The 20,339-nt window shown below is 50.1% G+C and overlaps 2 protein-coding genes across 2 annotated transcripts in view; both read left to right on the top strand.

Annotated features, from left to right (window-relative positions):
• CDA (cytidine deaminase) overlaps positions 1 to 4,250 on the top strand; it is a 28,625-nt gene extending 24,375 nt beyond the window's left edge. Inside the window, exon 5 of the mRNA XM_072975225.1 lies at positions 4,241 to 4,250. Coding sequence (XP_072831326.1) covers positions 4,241 to 4,244 — 4 coding nt within the window. The 3' untranslated portion in view covers positions 4,245 to 4,250. The remainder of the gene's footprint in view (positions 1 to 4,240) is intronic.
• On the top strand, positions 3,319 to 20,181 carry PINK1 (PTEN induced kinase 1). The gene is made up of 8 exons (XM_006196724.4): positions 3,319 to 3,795; positions 10,654 to 10,941; positions 12,295 to 12,395; positions 15,146 to 15,328; positions 15,831 to 15,994; positions 16,893 to 17,020; positions 17,367 to 17,603; positions 18,447 to 20,181. Exons 1-8 carry the CDS (start codon positions 3,400 to 3,402, stop codon positions 18,702 to 18,704), a joined length of 1,755 nt encoding a protein of 584 aa, XP_006196786.3. The 5' UTR covers positions 3,319 to 3,399; the 3' UTR covers positions 18,705 to 20,181.
• Positions 20,182 to 20,339: the final 158 nt, after the last annotated feature.

The raw sequence follows: 20,339 nt of genomic DNA, 5'->3' as shown, positions 1-20,339 counted from the left end.
GGAAATTCATTTAGGAATAATGTAGTATAAATGCCAGAGAGCAAATGTAGTAGTTGATTCTGTTGGGGGTTGAGAGTGAGCTATTTGACATTCCTGTTATTTCCTTCTGGCTCTCCTCTGACTCACCCCGGGGGAGAAGGAGTGAGTCATGTGATTGGGAGTTTGAAAGAATAGCCCAGCTTCTTCCTCTCTCCTCCCATTTGGGGGTGAGCCTACCCACTCACAGCTTGTGTTCCCAGGTGGCTCTCAAAGGCTGAAGATCCATCAAGCCCCATGCTAGGGGATCTAAGGTTTAAAAATCACAATCCCCATCTTTACAGAATTCACAGTTTAGAGGGGCAGATAGAGAAGGGGCATCTAGCCCAGTCTAGGAAAGGTCAAAGAAGGCTTCCTGGAGGTGATGACCTCAAGTATGAATGGGGATTCTTTCAAAGAGGTAAATTAAGACAGAGGGATCTACATGGTGCTTGAGATAACTGCAGGTAATTTGGTACCGCTGGACCACAAAGGGCAGGGAAGGGGGATAGCAAGAAAGATGCTAGAGCCAAAGAGTGAAGGACCTTCTCTGTCAGGCTAAAGAGCTTAGGCTCCATCCCAGGAGCAATAGCATGGGCAATGCGCCTGTGAAGGACTTTAAGCAGCAGGTGACATATTTGTACCTTGAATCATCACTGCAAGGCAGCAAATTTATTGGGCTGCATAAAACATGGACTGAGTTTCTCGACAACACAACATCTCTACAATCCACCACTACCACATTTTCTTCCATCTTGCCCAAGCAAAACAGAGACACTTCTTCCCAATGAAACCTCACACTCTGCCTACCGCTGTCTGATTCTCACCTCCAAAAACTACAGCCCAGGAGTTCCAAGTTGCTGGCTTTTGATCTGGCAGCAGCTTTGCTCTGTCAACAGTTTTAGCAAAAACTCCTTCCACCTCTGCTGGCAATTTAGAGATAGCATTTCTGAAATGGTCTGTGGATAAAGGATGTTGCTGCCCTGGGGAAATGTGTCTGTCTCCTGCCAGGAGGAGACAGAGAGCATTGAAATGGTGCCAAAGTACGTCGTCCACGAGGGAAGGTCAAACAGTCCTCAACAGGTCTTTTTTTAAAGTCGTGTCTTTTTCCATTTTTCCATTAGCATCAGCTTCCCCCCTGCCCGTGTCCTTTGGGGGAAGGTTAAATGATGCTTCTTGGGAATATTATGCACTTTATCAAAACTGTGCAGTCTTGCTACCTGGAGGGAAAAAGGTACAATAAAGACACAAGATGCCCACAGAGCAGTGTGTATACCAGATAAGAATCCTGTGGCTTCCCAGCAACCCCCTCCATTCTCCTCTAGTTCTTATGGCTGAGCCTATGAGCATATCAAAGACTGCTTGGTATGTGGTTGATGTTTAATAAATGTTCTCTGAATGAATGAGACTCTCAGACCGAATATTAAATCTGAAGTATAAACAGATACCTTGGCAGAAAACCATATGCTAAATCTCCAATTCACCGGCATAGGATATCAATAGACAGAAGATGCTATTGGAGAACCTGGGGATGATTCCCCTGAGACCTGAGACATGACACCATCAGGAGAAGAGATAAGGGATGATGGAATCAAAGCCATGAACCCTCTGAAAGGCAGCCCCTGTGCCGCACACAGTAAGGCTGGATCTCTCCCCTGAGAAGGGAGAACATGGAACCTTTTGATTCCTGCTGGAAGCTTCTCTGTATAGAAATCCACCCGCTTGCCCTTTCCATACGGAAGTCTGATAAAGAATCAGTCTTCATGCTGTGCTGGATTCCGACCTGTCACGAGCAATTTAGACTTTTCTGCAGAAAGAGAAAGGAACCAGTTCAGGGCTCCCTGTTGAATAAGAAACTGCACAGTCTACAATGGAAGGGTAACTAACATCAGTCTGGACATTTCATTTCTGCAGGTGGGTAGGTTAAGCATCAAAGGTCCAGCAAGTTTATTTGCAGCTTAGGGAAACAAATCCAAAAGCTGATAACAAATGCACTCTTTAACTCAAAAACACCAATTCAATGTCCCTTTAGTGAATATATCTTACAAGCTGCGTAGTCATCAAAAACCTCATGGTAAAAGGTTACATTCCTAGGAGAGTAAAGAAAACTCTTTTAGTTAAAATATTAAATATCTCAGAGAACCTTTTGTTCCTTCTCAGTAAACATTAAAGAGAGGAGCTGCCATGCTAATGACACACAGCAGATGAGTAGATTTAAACTTTAAATGAGACCTTTGCCCCAGCTGATCAAGTTTCCATGGATCAGACTGTGGTCACTGGAGTGTGAAGTTTCTCCAACCTCTTGTCCTTCTCTTTTTCCAAAGGACAATGTCAGTGGAGCATTTTATAATTGAAATTTAAAGTCCTCTGAGATCAATTAAAAAATTAAAGATAATATCTGATTTCCAAGTGCCTCTATAAATAAATGGGAAAGAAATTCATCTATTTTATGTCTCTCCCAAATAAATGATTGGATATGACAAAGACCTTGCTATCTCCCCATAGGAAAGATCAGAACACACACACTGCTGAAACAGTTGGCCACCTGTCCCTAGACAGGGGTCCACTCCATGGCCAAGCAAGCCTGGGCCAGAACTCTTCAGATGACTGAAGATCCCTCCAGCAACAGCTATTATTTACATGTCCCTTAATTTCATATTAGCAGGAAGGAAGGGATGTGAAGCCTTTTACTTGCTCTTTCCTGGTGTCCTGCCATTCCTAACAGCAGCTTTGGGTAACAGGGCTCTGCCACTAACAAGCTATGTGACTTTGGGCAAGTCGCTCCATGTCTCAGGAACTCAGTTCACTAATCTGAAAAATGTGGCCCTTGTGTGAGATTTCTCTTGGGTTTCTAAGAAGTACGCAGGGAATGTGGGCTTGTTGAGAGGAGCGTAAGGGCACTGGAAAGCAAGGATGCAACAATCAGGATAACGTGAGCTTTAACCTCATCTCTGACACTGCATTTGACCTCGGATGTCACTGTCCTTTCTATGTCTCAATTTTCTCATCCATAAAAATGATACTCCTATCTCATTGGTGGGAAAATCAATTAGCAAGTGTGAAGAGTCTGGCACGGTGGGTGATACTCAATAAATATTAGCTTCCTTTCTCAATTTCTCGATTCTGCCCAGAACCAGCGATGTTCGGATTCAAGAGCTCCGTGACAGGAAAACCCTAAACCCTGGGTGCAAAAGAACCAAAATCCACCCGCCACGCAGGAGTGCGCCCAGCGCCCTCGCATGCCAGGCCAGGAAACCGCCGGAGCGGCGGCCCCGCCCACTGGCGCCCGCGCCTGCGCAGAGGCGCCGACCCCGAAGTTTGTTTTTGCTGCGACCGGCGTACCGGCCGCCTGCGGCTCCGGGGAGACCCGGCCGCCGCGCCACCATGGCTGTGCGACAGGCGCTGGGCCGGGGCCTGCAGCTGGGCCGAGCGCTGCTGCTTCGCTTCACCGCCAAGCCTGGCCCGACCTACGGCTGGGGGCGGCCCGAGCGGCCGGGCCCCGCGGCGGGCTGGGGCCGCGGAGAGCGCCCGGGCCAGGCCGCGGGACCCGGCGCGGAGCCGCGCAGGCTCGGTCTCGGGCTCCCCGGCCGCTACCGCTTCTTCCGCCAGTCAGTGGCCGGGCTGGCGGCGCGGCTCCAGCGGCAGTTCGTGGTGCGGGCCCGGGGCAGCGCAGGCCCTTGCGGCCGGGCTGTCTTTCTGGCCTTCGGGCTGGGGCTGGGCCTCGTCGAGGAGAAGCAAGCGGAGGGCCGGCGGGCGGCCTCGGCCTGTCAGGAGATCCAGGTGAGCGCTGGCCGCGGGCCGGGGTCGGAGCGGGGCCGGACAGACTCAGGCTGGGGGCGGGGCTACTGCGGGGGCGGGGCCCTGAGTTGGGTGAGTTATGGTGTGGGCGTGGCGAGGGCGGGGTTGGGAGGCATTTACTGATTTGGGGCCCGGGGTCAAGATTTATCTTTGTCAAAGCTGGAAATTCCTTGGAAATAACCAGTTAAGGCTCATTTTCGATGTTACTGATCTCCTGATGTGGGGCCAGCACCTTACTTTTGTCTTAACTATTTCCCCTCTCTCGAACACCTTGTTTTGGAAGATATGCTGATTATAGCCCCTGTTGAATAATGGCCACTGACTTTCTGTAAATTTCCTAAAATTTAATGTCAGCTAAATCATAACACTTCTATCCCTGAGGTCGTTGTCATCCCCAGTTTGTGGGTGACGAAACATACTCAAAGAGGTGAAAGGTGAGATAACTTTAACTTGCTGTAAGTCACACAGCTAATAAAGGGCAGTGCCCCAAGGCTGACTTTCCAAAGCCAAGCCCTGCTCTTAACCACTGGGCCAGCCAGGCTGCCTCCACAGTTTAGTTAGTGACATAGCTGAAGCTGCAGTAAAAACCAAGAGTAGCGAGAGAACACAGCAAACCTACCCAGTGGTTTTTAGTTAACTTGTGTAGAGTTACCAGGGGTGACTAGGTACATGGAGGTTCTTAGGCTTTTTAAATGCTTGGGATAGCTTTGGCTCTATTCAGCCAAAATCGGTATTAGTCAGACTTCTCCGAAGAAACAGAACCAAGAGGATATGTTTGTAAAGAGAGAGATTTATTTGGAGGAATTGGCTCTGCATCTCTGGAGGCTGGCAAGTCCAAAATCTGCAGGGTGGGCAGGCAGGCTGGAGACCCAGGGAAGAACCATTGTTGAGTTCAAGTCTGGAGGCCATGTGCTGGCAGAATTCCCTCCTCTTCCAGGGAGATCATTCTTCTTGGGGTTTGGAACCACTCAACTGGGTTAATGCAGCCCCTACATTTTACAGCTTAGTGCTGGGGTGATGGAAGGTGGGGTGACTTGTGCAAGGACACAGCTGGTTGAAGACCAAGCAGCGTCTCTCCTATGTTTCCTGGTTTTCAGCCCAGTTCTTGTCACGCATCACAAGAGTGTCTCATGTTTGTGCTCTGGCCCGTTCGAGGGGACAGGTGACATCTGGCCTAGTCCCCAGCCTCTGTCCTTGTCTTTTGCTACGGCTCAATTGGCAGAAGCCAAGGGTGGAAAACTTAACAAATCCTACTTAAAATTATGGAGCCTTTTTTTTTTTAACACTGAGGAGGTTGACCCTCCTGTGCTTACCATCTACATGTCCTTTTCTCACACTTCACCCTCCTGTGTCTTAACAGTTAAAAAAATTTTTTTTAATGGAGGTCTGGGGTTTGAACCCAGGACTTCTTGCATGCTAAGCAGGCGCTCTACCACTGAGCTCCCCACCAAGTTTTTAATTAGTTGCCAATTAATTTTAAAAATTCAGGCATTTGACTTCTTTTGAAAGAAAATCACCAGATATGGCAGCTCTAGTACTAAAATTCCATATGGCGTCATCCTGGAGTAGAACAGTGACCACTCCCTTTGGATGCATTTGGAAAGCATTTGGGGGAAAAAAACCCTTTAATACGTAAAAGACATGAATATATATTTCACCCAGAGGAGGTACAGGTGCCAAAGAAGCATATAAAACGATGTTTAACATCACTAGCCATTAGAGAAATGCAAGTTACAAATACAATGTGATATCTCTGCATTCTTATTTGAACAGCTAAAATTTTAAAAAGAAATATAATACCAAATGCTTGTGAGGATGCAGAGAAACTGGACCAATGATGAGAACATAAAATGGTACAGCCACTCTGGAAAATAGTTGGCAGTTTCTTACAAAAATAAACACGCATTTATCGTATGACCCAGCCACTGCAGTCTTTTGGCATTTACCCTGGGAAATAAAATGTTCACACAGAAACATGTATACAAGTGGAAAACAACATGGCACTTCCTCCCAAAATTAAAAATAGAATTATTATATGATCCAGCAATTCCACTTCTGGGTATATATCCAAAAGAATTGAGAGCAGGGACTTGAACAGATATTTCTACTCCTATGTTCATAGCAGCATTATTCATCATAGTCAAAAGATGGAAGCAACCCAAGTGTCCATCAGTGGGTGAAAAAAATAAGCAGAATGTGCTGTATACATACCATGGAATCTTATTCAGCCTTAAAAAGAAATTCTGACACATGCTACAACATGGAGGAAACTTGAGGATATTATGCAAAGTGAAATAAGCCAGTCACAAAAAGACAAATACTGTATGATTCCACCAGTTTGAGGTGTTTAGATTCATGGAGACAGAAAGTGAATGGGAGCTACCAGGGGCTGGAGGGAAGGGATGAGGGGTTACTGTTTATTGGTAGAGAATTTCAGTTTTACAAGATGAAAAACGTTCTGGGGATGGGTGGTGGTGTTGGTTACACAACAATGTGAATGTGCTTAAATGCCAGAGAGCTGTACGGTTAAAATGGCCAATTTTGTTGTATATATTTTACTGCAATTCTTAAAAATAATTTTTAAGCCCTGTACATGAGCATTCATAGCAGCATCACTCATAATCACAAAATATTAGAAACCCAACATCCCTCTGCAGGCTGAATCGTTGCACAGACTCGGTACAGCCACACAGTGGGATGCTAAGCAATAACAAGGAGTCACCCACTGATCCAGGTGGCGACCTGAATGAACCTCGAGGGCGTTATGCTTAGTGGAAGAAGTCAGTTCCAAAAGGGTACATCCTGTGTGGTTCTATGTATGTAACATTCTTGAAATGACCAAACCCTGGAGATGGAGAACAGGGCAGTGGTTGCCAGGGACAGGGCGAGGGTGGTGCGGATACAGACAGGTGACAGAGGAGTTCCTTTGTGGTGACGGGAAAGTTTATATCCTGATTGTGGTGGGGATTGCACGAAATCTGTACGTGGGATAAAATCACATATGGCTAACACACACACACACGAATGAATGCAAGTTTAAAAAGATGGTGAAAACTGATTAAGATTTGCAGTCTAGTTAACAGCAGTGTACATTGTCACTTTCCTGGGTTTGATATTGTACTAGTGCCTTATAAGATGTCACATCACGGGAAACTGGGTGAAGGATACACAGGACGCTTTGTACTTCTTTTTTTTTGGCAGCTTCATGTGAGTCTATATTTATTTCAAAATAATAAGTTTATAAAAGAATTCTCTCATTCTCAAAACTGGTTGATAAAGGATTACCCTAAGATATTGCTTCCACTCCATGGAGTTTTTAGAAGCTAGCTGGCAAGGCAGAACAGGCTTTCGTTCTTTTAAAAGGTGTATTAGCCTATAGATTGTAAGTGCTTTAGGAATCCTCCAGAAGGAAAGCTTGCTATGGGCTGGGCTGTCAGAGCTGGTTATAGCGGAAGCAGGAGCTTGAGTTGGGGCTTGCTGGATGAGTAGGGATGAGTAGGCAGAGCAAAGCAACAGAAGAAGGGGGTGGGGGAAACAGTGTGAGCAAAGGTTCAGGGAGGGGCATGTGAGAGACAAGTACCGGCGGGGCGCAGACCAGCCCACAGAACAATTTTCAGGTGTAGGAAGTAGCAGGACAAGGTGCTGAGTAACCTTTCAGTCAGATTCTTGAACAGAAGCGTGACACATGGAAACAATGTGGTTTCATTGGGCTCAGAAGCCAGTGAAGGGATGGCGTGAGAGTGGGAAAGTCTAGAGGTGAGCGACCAACTGTGGAAAGGGAGGGACCCGCACATCAGAGGGGATTTGAGGAGGAAGGCGGAATTTGGGCGACTGGAGAAATGATGTCATCTGCCTGAAGTAGGCCAGTTTTGGGGAAATGGCCTTTTTCCTAGTGCATCCCCACAGCACCTGCATTTCCATCAGAACTCTTCTTGTTTCATTTCTGAAAACAGAACGGCCCACCAGATTCCTAAGTGGTAGAGACAGGAAGACAGGTGTATGGTCAGGCCTCAAGATGGCCATTCTCTTGCTCTCTCTACTGCTCCTGCTCCACCAGCCCCTGCTTCACCTGCATCCTGCTCACATGAACATGTTTGCCCCCTGCCCCAGCTAGAGATTGTGCTAATCCTTAGGCCAGAGGGCTTCACCTGCTAGTTTATTCAAGGGAAACATCTGCGCTGGTGGTAGTGGTTAACCTGAGGGGCTGTGGGGGGTGTGCTCCAGCCGCTGGTTTCCCTGGTGACTGAGTGAACCCACCTGATGTCAGTTCCCCCCTGTAAGTGGTAGCCTCCTCCACCCAAGTAGTGAAGATTGCTGCCATGTCCTGTCTGCCGTACACGGTGGGGCGTCTCTCCAGGACCTTCTGCTGCAGACTTGTCAGATCCCCTACCCAGCACACCGTTGATGTCTCTGTCACTGTCCAGGCTCTTTCCTCAGTCTCAAGGCTGGGTAACTACAAGGCTTGCAGGCCTGCGGGGTGCAGCCCAACAATTGGTGAGCCAGCCAGGAGGCCAAGGAAACTCCTGTGAGTGTCGAGATGTTGGGAAATAGGACGGGGAACAGAAAGTTGGGGTGATCCTGAGGTGGCCGTCCACCAGCATGTGGGCCCTGCCGCAGCTGTCTACATGAGAGATGTCTTTCTCTTCCATTCTACTGATGATATCCTGTTAACTTCGGAGTCTCTTTCCAGCTTAAAAATAGCAGCCTTGTGCTCATGGTTCATCTGATGGCTGGGGGCTGGCTGATGAATACAGACAAAATGCAAGGACCTGGATTATCTACAAAAGCCTATCATCCACCCACCATCCCTAAACAATTACAGACACAGGCTTTAGGGTTATTAACTCAGGGAAGGCTTATTAATTGGACGTGTCCAGTTACCCAGAAGAGCTTGGCTGGGCCTGTGGCAATGGCAAAATAATAAAAGCGTACCCTCGGGCTTCCGGTCCCAGCTCTGAAAGTGGGCAGAGCAATGATACAGTGTGGCGGAACGGCAGCTGTCTGCTGTCTACAGTGTGTTACAGCAGGTGGCAGACATTACAAAAGGCCCACCCGAGTTGTCAGGCAACGTAGCAAAATCACTTTACCAGCCATGAAGTTCAGGAACAGACCAAAGAGAATGACATACGCCAGCATTTCCACCTGCCTTACAGCCCCAGTGCTGCCGGGCTAACGGAGAGGACGAGTGGACTGCTTAGACAGCAGTTGGGATGGGAACCTGCTCTCTCAACATGGATGAGGAGACCGACTCAAGCCCTTTGAACTATAGCTGAACAGCCCAGGAGCATCATCCCAGGCCCATACCCCAGGTTAACCCAGAGGCAACCAGTCAACACCAAATAGGTTCAACTGTTGACCACTGAAGGAACGTTGCCAACTATCATTCAGGACAGTAACTCACTTTTGCCCTTGCCACAGGATCCACCCCCAGGGAACACACTGTAAACTGGCAGGTAAGTCCCCCGCGGTCTGGATTTGCCGCCCTTTGGGGAACAGGAGTAGAAAGGGATATACAGATTTCACCTGTCTTCTACTCGGCCCCACCTGAGAGTACTCAGGTAATCAGTCCGGGCTTCCTACTGGAGAAAGGCACCGATATACCTGTTGTGTGGTCTCATACCTGCTTCTTCAGTATTCGGCACCCACTCTGGGGACTGAGGCTGCACAGGGATACGGTACTGCAGGCCGGGACAAAGACCACAGGCGGGGGGGGGGGTGTCTCAGAATGCTGTTGCTGCTTGTATATTGCTTAATGGTCATGATCTTCCCTTTGTAGCGCCTGTTAAACGTCTTACATTTCATCCCTCGCCTCAGCAGAGGGAATCTGGGGACTGGGTGACAACAGTGGCCTCACTGTGAAATGAGTCTGAGTTCTGGGTCCACAGTGAGATGCTGTTGTCCTCCTCTGGACTTACATGAACAAATGACCTGATAAACACCTGGCTCCAAAGTTTGCTCACCTCTGGGACTCAGGATCTCTTTAGCTGCTCCTTGTCTGCATTGCATTTGTGGTATTTTTTGGCTGCAATACACCTCTACCTACCTGATCCCAGGGGTATCACAGAAGAGGGGTGGACCCAGATTGGCAGGGTCATGCAGGGTACGTAGGAGTGGAGATATAGTCAGGCCTCAAGGTGGCCGTTCTCACTCTTCGTACCTCTCCTGCTTGCCAGCCCCTGCTTCACCTACATCCTACTCACATGAACATGTTTGCCCCCTGCCCCAGCTAGAGATTGTGCTAATCCTTAGGCCAGAGGGCTCCACCTGCTAGTTTATTCAAGGGAAACATCTGCCCTCCTGATAGTGGTTAACCTGAGGGGCTGTGGGGGATGTGCTCCAGCCGCTGGTTTCCCTGGTGACTGAGTGAGCCCACCTGACGTCAGTTTTCCCCGTATAAATGGTAGCCTCCTCCCCTGGGTAGCAGATTGCTGCCATGTCCTGTCTGCCGTACACAGTGGGGCGTCTCTCCAGGACCTTCTGCTGCAGACTTGTCAGATCCCCTACCCAGCACACCGTTGATGTCTCTGTCACTGTCCAGGCTCTTTCCTCAGTCTCAAGGCTGGGTAACTACAAGGCTTGCAGGCCTGTGGGGTGCAGCCCAACAACAGGACTTGATGACTTAGCTCCAGGGAGCCTCCTGATCTCACCCCCTTGCTTGCAGAAGCAGCCTGAGATCATTCACAAGTGGAGGGGTGGCTGCTGAACACGTGCTCCTGGTAGCCATCCAGGAGCTGCCTGTCGAGGCGAAGCCTTGCCTCGCTGTACCTCCCCATCTCCCGTTTCCCTTCACTGAAGCCTTGCTGGGCTCCCAGCTCACAGTGCCTGCTTTCTTCTTCACAGGCAATTTTCACCCAGAAAAACAAGCTGCTCCCTGACCCACTGGACACTAAACGCTGGCAGGGTTTCCGGCTGGAGGAGTATCTGATAGGCCAGTCCATTGGCAAGGGCTGCAGCGCTGCCGTCTATGAAGCCACCATGCCTGTGTTGCCCCAGAACCTAGAGGTAGAGAAGAGTATCAAGCTTCTTCCAGGGAGCAGCCCAGAGATCATTCCACGAGGAGAAGAGGAGGAGCAAGCGCCACGGGCCGCCACCTTCCCCTTGGCCATCAAGATGATGTGGAACATCTCGGTAAGGATGAAGCTGGCATTTCTCAAAATGCCGATCTGGGGGACCTGACGGCACTTTCTCCTAGGAGGTAAATAGGAAACGACACAGATTCTCCACAGTACAGGTGCCTCGCCTTCTCACTCAAGAGTCTGAAGCAGCATGTCTCAAATTATAACGTGTCCACCAATCACCTGGGGATAAGGTTAAGAGGCAGATTCTGACCAGCAGGTGTGGGATGGAGCCTGAGATGCCAGCTTTCTAACAATCCCCAGGCGGTGCCCAGTCACCAGTGCCTGAAGTGTCCAGGCTGACCAGTTATTTTGGGTCTGCAGTTAGCAACGTCCTCTCTCCCTGACCTGCCTCACAGGGTAGCGCCGGTCACACTCCTTCCTCTGAATTCACCTTCCACCTCACCTCCAGGCCAAAGGCCGGCTTGTCACCTCCCTGCTCAGCTCTTGCAGAGCTCAGTACTTTGGAAAATTGAATATTTTTTCTTCCTGAAAACAAAGATTTCTGTCCACATAAGTAATTTCTTTACCTTGCCATTAGATTGGGGTGGGGATGGGGTAGTTAGGAAATTCATCAAGACCTGGTGGTGTCTTCTCCTGCCCAGATCATCTATCCAAGGCTAAGGTGGGACACAGCCGTGCAGCTCATGCTGGACGTGGAAGAGTGTGGTTTTCCATGGTCTTCATTGTGGGAATGAAGGTTATTAAACTGCTGCACTTCCCAGCTGGGTTAATAGCTAGCAAGTAGCCAGCTCCTTTCCCTGGGAAACATCCAGTCTTAGCATCAAAGCTTCCACTGGTTGGGGCGTGGCAGCAAGTGCATTCATGAAGGACTTGTTCTTAGAGGATTCTTGCCGGATTCTTAGCAGGTTTCACAAGTCCTAACTGCCATTCATAATTCAATGAGGAAAATAAGGTGCTTTTCGTTTTCTGTTTGTTACTTGGTGATGGGGAAGGCTGTCCTGTGATCCAGCACAGGTTTGGTGGGCTTGTCAGGCTCGGCCTCTCTGCTTGAGGGAGCCTCAGGGTGAATCTTTAATGGTCAGTTTCGAGCCTGGTGGTGACCGAGGCATCCATGGCAGGAAGACGGTCCCATGCCATGATCATCCTGACATCTCTTCCTGCCCTGGGCACCTGAGCTGGTGGGAATTTGAGGTGTGGGAAGCATCCTCTGAGCTGGCATGGATGGCGCCTCTGCCCTCTCTCTCCTGGGAGAAACTACTGTTGGCTTGCCACTTCAGAGACCTTACCTTGTCTTGAAGGTCAAAGGCAATTTTAAGCAGTAGCTGTCCTGGTCCACATTACAAGGAGGGCCTGGGCTTGTGTAGGCCCATGTAACCGTGGATCTGTTACGGATTTGTTCCAGGCGGGCTCATCCAGCGAAGCCATCTTTAGCACAATGAGCCAGGAACTCGTTCCAGCCAGTCGAGTGGCCTTGGCCGGGGAGTATGGAGCTATCACTCACAGGTAAGTGCCCACCTGCCTGCCCTCCACACAGAGCAAAATCGGCACTCAGCACGGTGTCTGACATGATGTGCAGTAGGTGGTAAACGCTTACTGACTGATGTAGTCTGTGATGGATTTTCAGTTAGTAGATAATTGGAAAAGATTGCAGATGGTCTGGTTACAATTGAAGGTGCAGGTGGCTGGTTCACGCTGGAGCAGGGAGAGAAGGCTGTCTAAAAACACCCAGTTCAAAACAATTGGTTTTGATTTCTGATTCCTAAGTAATACCCAGGTAGAGCGCCACCTTTCTGTGCAAACTGAACTCCGTCCCCAGCAGAGGTAGCACTCACTTCACTGATAGCTGCAGTGACCTCATGATGCCAAGAGATTTCAAAGGGGGGCCTGATCCCCAAGAGTCCTCCATGTGGCAGAGAAGTCGGGAGCAGAGTCCCGTGCGGAAGGTGCTAGAATAGCACTTGCTCGGGGCTGAGGGAGCGCAGAGGCAGAGGCGGTGTGCGTGTTGCAGGGCGCGTTCAGAAAGGCCTCTTGAAGGGGCAGCTTGTTCTGCCTTTTGAAAGATGCACAGGCACTAGCCCAGCAGAGAGGTAGGACAGGAGGCGCTCCCTGCAGCGGGAAGGCAGGTGGTGGGGACGGCAGCCTGTGCGCAGGGCGCTGAAGGTTAAGCTTGAGCTGGTGGCGGAGGAGGCGCTGTGCTCACTTTAGTATTTGTAGGCCACCAGGAAGAGGTGGCCTGCTGCGTTTTTAGTGACTTACTAGAGGGTTGGTTTGTAGGTCACTTTCTATGAGAAGTAGGAAGGTAAAAATGGGGACTTAAGGAAATAGACGTGGAAACCCTTCCAGGGCTCGGGGGGCCCCAGTATGACTGAAGTCGGTGCAGGCCTGCAAGGCAGCTGCGCGGTGGGCTTAGCACTGTCCTCCTCTTCTCCTGACCCCTTTGTAGGGAAGGGTGGGTGTCAGCTGCTCTGTAGGGGCTGAAGTTATCTCCGCGGTGTCCTTTTGTGTGGGAGCATCAGCAGCTGACGTCGCTCTGCCGTGCAGCCGGGAGCCAGCAGTGTGATGTCCCCACTGTCCCGTCTGTAGTCCCTGCCCCGCTCCAGTCCTTCACCTTGCTTTAGTTTTTCCATAGCGTGTATCTCCATTTAAGATACCTTAAATCATAGGTATCTTTGTGTGTTCATTCATCATCTCTCTGGCTGCTCTGTAAGCCCTGTCTGTCCCCTGTGCACACCCACAGTTCAGTGCAGGTCTGCCGAATGGTTAGCTGAGCACGGCAGGGCCTCTGTTACCTCAGCCCTGTCTCAGGAGAGGGGCTCTCCCTGAGAGCACCCTGGGTGTACTGCTTCCTGCCCGCCACTCATCTCGGGACCTCGGGCTTGGCCCTTTGCGATCTGCTCCTGTGGCTGCTTCTCCCACCTGACTCCTGACCTTGTCCTGATGACTCCCTCGCTCCCCCTTGCTGTGTTCATATACCCTCCCCAGAGGCACCAGGCTCCTCCGGGACTCTCTTCTGTCCCTGCAGTTAGTTACACTCGGGCTGTCCCCATGCCCCAGCCTCCTGTCCTGTTCTAGGTCTCTGTTCAGATCCACACACATGTCCCCAGCACAGCCACGTGCTTCCTCCAGGCTCCCTGACGGCCGGGCATTGCCTCCTCCCTGTGCCACGGACAGCCTTGTGCTGCAGTCCTGATTCTCCCACTGGCCCTGGTCCCTCAGGCTGTGAACAATGCTTTGACTCTTTGGGTCACACAGAACAGGGGCGCACTGGGCGGATCAAGGAGCTATAGAAAGCCACATGGGGACTGGCTTACAGAGCTCGGAACTGAGGCAGCTCCGAGGACAGGGCGGGCATTGAGCTCTCTGTTGTCTCGATGTCTCTGGGCTTCTGCTCCGTCCTCCTCTCTCTGCCTCCCAGCGTCCTTATTTCCTACCCACGGCTCTACTCTGGCTTCCTGCAGCCCCAGGCAGGCCTCAGGACGACCTTTCACCTTCAGCCCCATTGCTGACGGCCCAGGTGCCACCACTCTTCTACACTCACACTCACTCCGCGGAGAGACTCTAACAGGAGCCCCTCCCCTTTTCCTGCCTTTGCTGGGGTCTCAGGCGTTGACTGCAGGCTCGTTGCCTTCGGGTCAGATGCCTACCCTGAGCCCCACCGGCTCTGGCCCAGGTACACAACAAGCGGTCACTCAGTCCCAAGCATGGCCACTGTGCCTGAGCGGGCGTGGGTGTGGGGCTTCTTGAGGAGGAGGAGGTGTGGGCAGGCCAGCAGAGGACATCTCCGCTGTGAACTGCATCTGTATCCGTTCACTCTCTCAGCCCAGGTTTAGTGAGCTCATACTCCACGCCAAGTGTTAATGCCAGAACTTGGAATCAGGGCGATTCCAGGTCCTTTACAAGTACTAGCAATCTTATGAGGCATGTTCCTACCTTATTGCCCTTCTGCACTTGAGACTGAGCCCAGAGCAGTAACCTGGCCAAGGACTTAGAATCTGGAATTTAGTTGTGGGCAGTCAGACTCCAGGTCTGACCCTGGGCTCTGCCATGTGGGACTCAGATGTGATGAGTTGTCATTGTGGGTTTTTTCCCTCCATCACCAGGCTCTGCACCCAGCACATAGCAGACCTACAGTAAATATTTGATATAAATGGGTAGATAAATGAATGTCAGTATTAATTGTGGCCTTAGATTATTATCTTTCCAAGTGTCGTATCAGCTGCTGACCTCACATGTGTCCCACTTGGCTGAAATAGAAAATCCAAGGGCAGTCCCAAGCAGCTGGCCCCTCACCCCAACATCATCCGGGTCTTCCGAGCCTTCACCTCGTCTGTGCCGCTGCTGCCAGGGGCCCTGGTCGACTACCCTGATGTGCTGCCCCCGCGTCTTCACCCCGGAGGCCTGGGCCATGGGCGGACACTCTTCCTCGTTATGAAGAAGTAAGTGGCAGGGGTGTGGCAGGACCTGGAGCGTGTGGGAGTTGGTCCCTGGCTCTGCGCACTAGGAGCCTGGGGTTGCAGGGAAGAGGCGCCTCACCCTCTGGGAGACGAGGCCATGCCAAGGGCTTCTGTCTGCCCTGAAGAGCAGTTTTCCTTTAAGACAGCTTTTCATGAAAACAGAATTTCATCTTCATCAGAACAGGCTTTTAACCTTGACCGTTGCCCCTTTTCCATTTGCCTTCTTACCATAAGCAGTTCTCCTTCTCCTGTCTCTGCATTGCCATGCGGGTGTTTGAAGGAAAGAGCATCCGTACTGTTACTTTGAACATGTAAGGCCCCCTCTCTTCCTAATTTCACGATGGTGGGTAGGAACAGAAAGGATACTTTGGGGAAAAAAGAAGTCAGTTCCAGGAAGAAGAGGAAAGGCCATCATCCTAAGAGTGAACAAGGAGAGCTCCTTGATGTGCAGTAGCCAGAGGCCCTGTCGCCTTCTCTCCGCCAGCTACCCCTGTACGCTGCGCCAGTACCTTTGTGAGAACACCCCGAGCCCCCGCCTCGCCACTGTCATGACGCTGCAGCTCTTGGAAGGGGTGGATCACCTGGTTCAACAGGGCATCGCACACAGAGACCTGAAGTCTGACAACATTCTTGTGGATTTGGATGCAGGTAGGTACACCACACCTCCAGGCTGTCCAGGGTGCTGTTGGTTTTAGGTCTTGGACACTTAAGAGCCTTCGGGTCTTTTTTGGCTTATAGCTTCTGTTCTAAGTTGTTGTGTCTTAATGTAGTTCTGTACACCAGAGCTGAGTACTCTGTCCTTCAACATGGAGGTCGTTGTCTCTGTGGGATTTGTGGAGCGATGGTTAGTGGTTCCCAAGGTCCTTTCAGTTGCCCATTTCACTTACAGAACAAAAACCACAGTGATGGAAGTCTCCTTAAAGTGAAAGAGAGGTAGACTTTAGCTTAATACAAGAAAGGATTCTCCAACAGTAAGAGCTGTGTCTGGCAAGTTGTTCCCCATCACAGGAAGCACTCAAGCAAAGCTGGATGGCCACTTGCTTGGGGTCCTGTAAAGGAGAGTCATACATCTAGTCAGGTTTGAACTAGGTTTAAAATAACTAAATATGCACTTAAATTCTAGAGGACCTAGCTTTTTAAAGGAATTCTGAATGAACCCTTTTACAAATAACTATTCTATAATGTACCTGTTTCTTTTGAAATTTCAAATTCAAATCAAAGACCCTTGGAGGTCATTTGAGCCAGGCACCATCTAATGAGTAAATCAAAAGTAGCTCCTTTGGTCTTGGGAGAACTCCAGTTAATAGACTGTTTAGATCAAGCCAAATTGTATCCAGTTCTTCGCTTGGGGACTTTGATTTCCTAGAGGCACGGCCATATTCGTGTGGCTGGCCCTGCTCAGCTCCCTGGAGAGCGAGCAGCTGTCCAGGCCGTGCTGGCCTGTGCTTCTTGGTCAACATATCTTGATCTTTAGTGGAGACATAGGAGGGCCTCTTGGCGGGTCGCAGGGAGGCTCAGGCACTTACCTCTGCCTGTCACTCTACAGACGGCTGCCCCTGGTTGGTGATCACGGATTTCGGCTGCTGCCTGGCTGACGAGCACATCGGCCTGCAGTTGCCTTTCACCAGCTGGTATGTGGACCGAGGTGGAAACGGCTGCCTGATGGCTCCTGAGGTGAGTCCTGCTGAGCGTGTCAGGCACCATCAGCAGAACCTCTTCCACGACTCCTCATCATTTACTCAACACTTCCATCTTTTCTGACCCAGAATTTGGCAGAAGTCCCTTCCCTGCCTCTTTGCTATAATCTGGTCTATCAGATGTTCCCAGGAGTTGTGGGTTTTGTCAGCCCAAAGTAGGCAGCCTGAGCAGATTCTCCTGGATCTGAGCTCCAGCTCACTCAAGTTCTGGGTTCCTTGGGACAGAATTCAGATTAGTGTGCGAATCAGGTGCTGTCTGCGCCAGAGTACGAATAGGTTAGAAACACAGCAGCGTGACTGCTCACCCATTGCTTTCCGAGCAGGTGTGCACGGCATGCCCTGGCCCCAGGGCAGTGATTGACTACAGCAAGGCTGATGCCTGGGCAGTGGGAGCAATCGCCTATGAAATCTTCGGGCTCCCCAACCCTTTCTACGGCCAGGGCAGGGCCCACCTTGAAAGCCGCAGCTACCAAGAAGCTCAGCTGCCAGCGCTGCCGGAGTCAGTGCCTCTGGATGTGAGACAGCTGGTGAGGTCACTGCTCCAGCGAGAGGCCAGCAAGGTGAGGCATCCCCAGGTTTTGCAGGGATTATGTGGATGGAGACCTCAGTTCATGTTCCAGAGTAAAGGTCAGGTTTGGGCAAGCACTAGACAGCGCCTGTCTTAAAAAGGTAAAGCCAGGTTCAGGAGAACACAACATAGACTTGAATATAAATGGGAGGAGGAGAGCTGGCCACCAGGATAGTCAGGATTCGAACAATTCAACTCTTCTTGGCTTTAGTTGCTGAAAGTCACTCAGAGGGAAAAAGATGCACTTTTAAGAAATGTTTAATGAAGGTACAGCTTAAAGAAATAGCTTGGATCTGATCAGACAGGTGTGAAAACACCTCCCAAGAGATCTGGACATTTTGAAATTACTCCAAAGGCTAACGTGTTTGAAACCGTAATGGCAGTGGCAGGTCCAGTTCAAGGGCCATATTTAGTGGAAAGAGCACAACAGAGCAGGGTTGCACTACTATTGGCCGCACATCTCACCGAGCGCAGCAGGCTGTCGTTGTCACAGGAGCTGCTCGCTGCCGCCCATCACTAAGTCATGAGACAAGTCCCCTCACCACAGACAGTGCTCAAACACGGGCGGCAGCTTCCTGCACCTTCCAGGATGGGGAGGCTGTCCTAGCAAACTGTCCCCTGGCAAGTTCATACCCATGGAAAGGCCTGGAGCATGGGTAGAGGTCAGCCAGTACGTCAGGTGAGTGCAGGGTACTGTAGGGGAGAGAAGGGTGGAGAAGAATTTGCTTGGGGCCAGACAAGGAAAGACCCTGAAATGAGGGTGCATTAACCAGGCGGGTTGCGGGTGAATACTTTCTCACAGACATGCAAGCATCAGCTCCCCTTCCTGTTACAGAGACCATCTGCCCGGGTGGCTGCTAACGTGCTTCATTTAAGCCTCTGGGGTGAACATACTCTAGCCCTGAAGAACCTGAAACTAGACAAGATAATTGGCTGGCTCCTCCAACAATCGGCTGCCACCTTGCTGGCCAACAGGCTTACAGAGAAGAACTGTGTGGAAACGAAAATGAAGATGTTATTTCTGGCCAACCTGGAGTATGAAGCACTGAGCCAGGCAGCCCTCCTCCTCTGCTCCTGGAGGGCAGCCCCCTGACGGCTGATGTAGCTGGTGAATTACTAAAAGAACTTACAGTATCTGTGTCGTGATGGTCTGTGAATGCTGAAGGAGGGGCTCCTAGGTAAGGGGTGGGAGTCAGGAGAAAAGATGGCGCAGGGAGGGCTAGTCAGCCGAAGAGAAGGTCTCAGGTTTGGCAAATGGAAGGAACAGCCTGAGTTCATGGTCAGTAGCTACTAGCTCTAGCTGTGTGATTTCGATGCATCATATAATCTGTGCAGACTGAAGTTCTCTTACCTATAAAATGACGGAGCTGGCCTTGGTAGCAGCTGACAAACTTTTTTTCTATAGAGGGCCAAGGAAGTACCCAGGCGGTCACAGCTCCTGAACTCGGTCATCATAGCACAAAAACAGCCTTAAATATATAAATGAATCAGTATGGCGGCTTTCCAATAAAGTTTTACTTATGGACACTGAAATTTGGATTTCATGTGTCACTAAATATTCTTTTACTTTTTCCATTTAAAATGTATTTAGCTGGCCCCCTCCCTGTCTTTGCAGGGACTGCAAGACTAGCCCACAGGCCGGAGTTTGCCAGCCCCTCATCTAAACGGAGAGGGCCTCACTCTGACAAGAAATGCTCCCTAATCACTAGGCCCCCTGGTGTATCAGTGCGGAAACTGTGATCAGCTCTCCACCTACAGATCCAAAGGAATGCGTTCTCTGTGCCAGGGGAGAAGATACTACTGACCAGAACGTGCCACCTATAGCTCATGTCCTGTCTTCAGACCTCTGAGAAGCTAGTGGCCGAGCTGATCTGTTAGGTGAGGTTGAGCTGAAGAGGGTCAGACCTGTGTTCCACATTAAAGAGGATCCAGGCCAGGGCACTGGCTTCATGGCTGACTGTGACCCTGACGTTCGTCTCCAGCTCCAGGAATGGACTGGGGCTCGTCTGCCAGAGGCAGCCACGACGTCAGTCTGCATGTTACCTGAGCTGAGGCTGGTATTCCCACAGGTCAGTGTATTCAGGTTTCAGGATGAAAAACACTTAAGTGAAGCCTGGGAATTGGGGAGCCTCTGCGCTTCAGCTGTGCATTCTGGAACAGCTCTGGGGGTGTTTTTGAGGAAGTGTTTCCACGGAGCTCCTCCAGTTACTGCTTTGAGTCTAGCAGCGCTAAAGTGACTGCTGAGATGGGAATTAGCAGTGCAGTGTTTTAAATTTGCTGATTTTACCCTTTTGACTAGCATTTCTTACAGGAATTGTGAAGAATGAAATGCATATTTACAACTGCACAATACGTATGTAACCGAATATTTGGCTTTAAGAGTGTTTCTTACATTGTAAAGACAAGAAAATTTTGTGGCCAAAGATCGCTGGGGAAGAGATTTCATGTATAATTATAAACGTGCTCTTTAGGAACACAGCTACTGCCTAGAACAAGGTGAACATATATTTAAGGTTGTTTTCAATGAAGCAGTTGTGTGATTCTATTAAATCCAGCACTGTTACCCTAGATTTCCCATTTCAGTCATTTCTCCACTGCCTTAGTGTTGTACCACTGACCTGGTTTTATCCCTTTAAGTTTGGAAGCACTACCATTTCATAGTTAAAGGAAATACAGTCCAGTCTTCAGCAAAATTTTTAAAAGGCCACTTTACTATTTTGAATCTAGT

The sequence above is a fragment of the Vicugna pacos genome, chromosome 13 (assembly GCF_048564905.1).
Source record: "Vicugna pacos chromosome 13, VicPac4, whole genome shotgun sequence".
NCBI classification, from domain to species: Eukaryota; Metazoa; Chordata; class Mammalia; order Artiodactyla; family Camelidae; genus Vicugna; species Vicugna pacos.
Note: the sequence above shows the minus strand (reverse complement) of the source record. Positions and strands in the feature narration are given on the sequence as shown.